Source organism: Salmo salar, chromosome ssa06 (genome assembly GCF_905237065.1).
Source record: "Salmo salar chromosome ssa06, Ssal_v3.1, whole genome shotgun sequence".
Classification (NCBI taxonomy): Eukaryota; Metazoa; Chordata; class Actinopteri; order Salmoniformes; family Salmonidae; genus Salmo; species Salmo salar.
Genome location: NC_059447.1, coordinates 69848854 through 69854596, shown reverse-complemented (window position 1 = coordinate 69854596; position 5743 = coordinate 69848854). Strand labels below are relative to the sequence as shown.

Genomic DNA, 5743 nt, shown 5'->3' with positions numbered 1-5743 from the left:
TCAATTAAGCTGCTTTATTTTAGGGGTTTAGTGAAGGCGGGTCATTTTTGACCATTAAGACAAGGGGAGTAAACAGGATCTTAAGACTACACAAGGTTTTAGAGACGTCTGGATACTGTGTATCAGGATTTTGTGGCCATTTACACAGATAGTTCAAAAGATCCAAGGACAGGACGCACTGGGTCAGCATTTGTAGTGCAGGAATGTGGGGTTGAAGTCAGGAAACATATTACAGATCATCTGGCTGTATATGTGGCAGAGCTGATGGCCATACTGTTGGCATTTGTATTTTATTTAACCTTTATTTAACTAGGCAAGTTGGTTAAGAACATATTCTTATTTACAATGACGGCCTACCAAAAGGCAAAAGGACTACTGCGGGGACGGGGGCTGGGATTAAAAATAAAAATAAATACAATAAAAATATAGGACAAAACACACATCACCACAAGAGAGACAACACTACATAAAGAGAGACCTAAGACAACAACATAGCAAGGCAGCAACACATGACAACACAGCATGGTAGCAACACAACATGGCAGCAGCACAACATGGTAACAGCACAAAACAGGGTACAAACATTATTGGGCACAGACAACAGCACAAAGGGCAAGAAGGTAGAGACAACAATATATCACGCAAAGCAGCCACAACTGTCAGTAAGTGATTGAATCTTTGAATGAAGAGATTGAGATAAAACTGTCCATTTTGAGTGTTGGTTGCAGCTTGTTCCAGTCGCTCGTTGCAGTGGGTGGAGGAAGTCAAGCCAGACAGAGTAGTTATTTGCTCTGATTCATGTGCAGACTTATTGAGTCTCCAGTCTTTTAGCTAACATAGCAGACAAGACCTGCTTTATGAGGTGCTACAAACCCATGGCAGGATTCGACAGATGGGTGTACAGATAAGAGTTACTCGGGTCCCAGCCCATGTAGAGGTAGAGGGGAACAAGGCAGTTGATGTACTGGCTAAACAAGCACTTAGAAGGAAAGTCGGGGAGGGGAGGACGGCAGGAAGGGACAGAAGAGAGGAGGCTATTTTTACAATATTAAGGGTGGGACACAGCCAGTTGAATAAGAACTTAAATGTCACAGGAAAGCATCCAACAGGAAAGTGTGATTATTGCCGGGAAACAGAGCCCATGGAGCATGTATCGCTACAGTGTGGGCAGTATCAGAGGGAAAGAGAGGCTGAGATCAAGTATGAGGGAGAAGGGGATACAGGAAATTAGATTAAAGAGTATATTGAGTAAAACTTTATTAGATTTAGATTCATTAGAGTCTCAAATGTTATCTTTAAGAGCAACGGGCTATGATTTAGTTTCTCCCTGTCTCTGGCCCACACTCCAGTACAGTAGGTGGCGGTAATGCACCATGACGTTGGATGCCAACCACCGATAAACCCCACCGAAGAAGACCACACACTCCAGTACAGTAGGTGGCGGCATTCAACTTTAACATTTGTTTGCGGACCGCCACTATATCATAGAAGAAGAAGTAGCGGTGACGTCAAGTTTCGGCGACGGAGGGGGCGTTGCTTCCGCATTCGTTTCTTGTGTTTACACCGTAGTTGTGAACGTGTATTTTGTCAAGATGACTGATCAGAAAGCACAAAATATAAGCTCTATTCCAATCGATGCATTCAGCAATATGCGAATCACATCAATATGGACATTTCTGATGTCTGTAAGTTTGGTTTGTCTTTCGTATTCCTCGGAACGTTCTCTTTGACGCTAGCTTGCCTTAGGAAAGATGAGTTAGCCTAGCTAGCTTAGCTTGAGAGCTAGCTATCTTTGTTGGTTTCTCTGCTAGTCAAAATAGAGAAATATCTTACAAGATAAAATAGATTAAGTTAAAGAGATAGGTCTGACCAGTTATCTGGTTGTTGTGAATTTAGAGTGCTAACTAGCTAGTATTACAGCTGTTGCTTATGAGTTAGCTTGCTGCTTATCTAGTAGCTAGTATCAATGCCAACCCACTGTCCTCTAACACGATGCTGTTGATTGTTTGGAAATGTAGCTAGCTAGCTAAACCGCGGTTTAATTTCATGTCTGCAGATACAGTGGTCTGAGCCGTGGCTTATTGGACTTCTGGGCTTCCATGCTGTCTGTCTCCTCGCAACTCTCCTGACACGTAGATTCTACAGAGTGCAAATATGCCAGTTCCTGGTTATGGGTAAGTGGATGTGTGTTTCAACTACTAGCATTGTATAACATATTGTTGGTTATATGTAATGTAATCTGTATCTTTGAAAAGCACTACACATTTTATACACAAACATTTATTCATGCCATCCAGTAATTACTGTTTCCCCTCTCTCCACAGTATGCATGGTGTACAGTGCTGAATATCTGAACGAGGTGGCAGCCATGAACTGGAGGTAAAGATCTAATTGAGCTGCAGTCCATGGTATACTGGGAGAAAATATGTTGACTGTTTTTTTTGTAATTTAGTTAGTGTAGTGAGGAACAACTTATTTTGTCATTTCACAGGTCATTTTCCAAGTTCCAGTACTTTGACTCAAATGGGATGTTCATATCTTTGGTCTACTCCATTCCCCTTCTGCTCAACACAATCATCATTGTTGTAAGTTTTAAAGGTCATTCTTAATCATTAAATCCCAAGTGAAAAAGAGCTGATCCTAGGCCTGTGTTAACAGATCTGTGCATGTGTGTGTGTCTCAGGCGTTGTGGGTGTACAGGACGTTCTCCACCATGATAGAGCTGAAGACCCTGCAACTGAAGAGAAAGGCCCGTAGAGAGCAGAACAAGAAGACTGACTAATCACTCTCCTCTGGGACCTCCATTGGATCAGTGGGGTGCTGATGCTGGGAATCACCTCAACTGGATCCATGTTAGCTTGGCTAACATGGTGCCACATCAGCATCACATGGCAAACATCTGCATCACAACATGCTTGGTTCCAGTGCTTCGACTGCCTAAACCTTTTGAAAGGTAGATCTGTACTGTGTTTGTATTAACTACAGTATGAGAAGAGTGGAGGGGAGGTGATCACTATTGTCTTCCATCTTTTCAATGTGTAAATCTCGCACCTGCGTTGCTTATATACTTGCCCAAGTTGATTCCCTTTGCAAATCAGAACAGACTGGATGGTTGAAGAAGTATGGTTGTGGTAAAGTTGCCTTTTTTTCATTAAGTGAATATCGTTTGATGGAATACAGTGTACATATAAAACATTTATTAAGGGGACCAAATATGTTATCAAACATTTATAACATTTTTTTCTTCATATTATGTGATGAGATGGTAGCCTACTTGATTTGCACAACAGTGTAATGTTCATGGCAAATATTGTCGTTATTTTGCATGTAGAGATAATGGTTATGGAAAATAAAATGTTGTATTGAGGCATAAATGCAATTTTTTGGAACCCGTTATATAATGTGAATTCATGGAACCATGTGAATCCACTCCTGCACTTATTCTGTTCTCTACTAGTCCACAATAGGGCGATAGTGACCCAATGACTACATGCTCTGTGCTCCAACACCCTCTGCGGAGTCGTAAAAAAAACGGATAAATCTGGTTTTCATGGGAAATGAAAAAAGAGGACTTTAACAAGGCGACACTCCATCTTAACTCCTCCTCCATATTTACTGGATTGGTTCAACAGTGCAGAAGAGAACCTCCCCGGACAGTTTTTTTCCTCCCCGGCGGGACGAGTAACGCCACTACATTAGGTTAGTGCTCCATAAGGAGAGACATCAAGGATCAATAGCAAAGGAGCCTTTAAAGATGATTAACAGTGTAGATGATGCTACAATGAGTACATCATTTATTTCACCGGGTCAAAGCAGATAAAATACCAAGGGTATCATCATGTTGATCTTTGGCAGATACTAAGAAAACCTAAGCTACATTTACAAAAAGGCCGATCCTTCAAAAGAGGTCCAATAACTCACACCCCATTTTTCACTCTTTATCTTAGAGAGAGTGACATCTGATTCCAACTGCGAGTTATTTATTCACGTTCTTTATTTTCCCACATACATCTGACGTGTATTGGAATGCGGTTCCTTTCATGATCTGCCAGGGTTGATAGCTACGGACGTGATCATGTTCTCGGTTACAATCATGTTCTGAAAGTCATCTGAGGAGTTAGAGGAGGAGGGGCTTGGCAGGGCATTCATTGTCTCTGGTCTGTGGGGTTGTTGCATGCTGAGGCCTGATGTTTTCCCCCTTCAGGATAGCTATGCAGTGATTCCCCTGCCAAAAGAAGGGCTTTAGAAGTCCTCCTCCTATGGCGAGGATAGACAGGTGCTTGCTCATCCACACTGGTTTACATGCATGCACAAGACCTAATCTTCTGAATATGTTCTGTGATATAAATTAATGTGGGAATATGTAAAATCATAGAAGTTACCAAAGAGGATTCAGATAGAGGGAGGATTGCATGGAAATATGAAAAGAGACTATGGAAACCATATGTGGAAACTTATCCACTTCTGAATTCTAAGCACAATATAGATTTGAAAAAGCTAACAGGTGCTTAAGCTCTCGTCCAGTTGTATTCTGTGCTTGTGAGCTCGCCTATTTTCTGACAAAGTGCCTTGTCAGGGTTTGCGGTGTTGTGGCCTGCAGATGCCCAAAACCTCATGTTGTTTGGATCCGTGAATGATTCACCACCCATCTCTCTCACCTTGTAGGCCTTGTCAGGGAATTCCTGTTTGATTCCATTCCCAGATTCCGGCCTGGCCATTGCAGTGCCGAGGAAACTGTTAGAAAAGTTCCCAACCTTAGTCCATGTTGTGAATCGGATTTCAGACAAGCATCTGCAAAACATCCTCACAAACCCTTGGCACAGGTCCCTGGCAAACCCAGGTGAAAGAACAAGGAGCGAGCAGATACTGCCAGCTTATTAAAAAAGATCCCCTTCAACCCCTGAAAACTTCACCCTGTTGCAGTGCCGATTATTATTACATAGATGCCTACATGCTTTGACTGTATGGAAGTTGCCACTAAGTGAGCTGGAATCAGAGTAGATCTTGCAGATGTTTTTGATTGCACCCCCATCTGTGCTGAATGACAAACTAAATAAACACCAAACATTGTATATATACCTGGGAGATAAACAAATGCTCTAATTCTGTGTTGCTTACGACTTAAATCATCTGATCAACTGAGGTGAACAGTAAGCAATGACATCACAATATTAGTTGATCTCTCTTGGAATCTCTGTCTGTTCTCTGTCTCAATGCTTCCCTGACTGTGTGAGGTATTATGAGGTCATAAGATTAGACTTTGCTATACCAGTATATAATTAACCTGGCCAGGTTGGAGAGGAGAAAGGTGGCCAGTACTACATGCAGGTAGCCTAGCGGTTACAGTGTTGGGGCATAAACCGAAAGGTAGCTGTTCAAATACCTGAGGGGACAAGGTAAAAAAATCTGCCGATGTTCCCTTGAGCAAGGTACTTAACACTCTTTTTATTATTATTATTTTTTAAATTATAATTCAAGCTGCTTTATTGGCATGAAAATCATCGTGTCAATATTGCTAAAGCAACAATGCATACAATATACATTGTAATACAATTATAAACAATAACAAATAATAATATAAAATGACAGTAAATAATAATACAAAAATAACAACATAGTAGAAATGTAATAAATTATAAAATCAAAACATATTCATATTCATCTTATTATTATTACATAGATGCCAATATGCTTTAAATGTATGGGAGTTGCCACTAAGTAAGCTGGAAACGGAGTGGACGAT

General features: G+C 41.1%; 1 protein-coding gene across 1 annotated transcript; it reads left to right on the top strand.

Moving 5' to 3' along the window:
* Nucleotides 1-1563: 1563 nt before the first annotated feature.
* Nucleotides 1564-3370, top strand: tmem18 (transmembrane protein 18; the record flags this gene model as incomplete). Its single annotated transcript, NM_001279107.1, is given in 5 exon segments — nucleotides 1564-1685; nucleotides 2057-2174; nucleotides 2325-2379; nucleotides 2492-2585; nucleotides 2684-3370. Coding segments are annotated over 5 exon segments (459 nt in total). The 3' UTR covers nucleotides 2783-3370.
* Between the last annotated feature and the right edge of the window lie 2373 nt (nucleotides 3371-5743).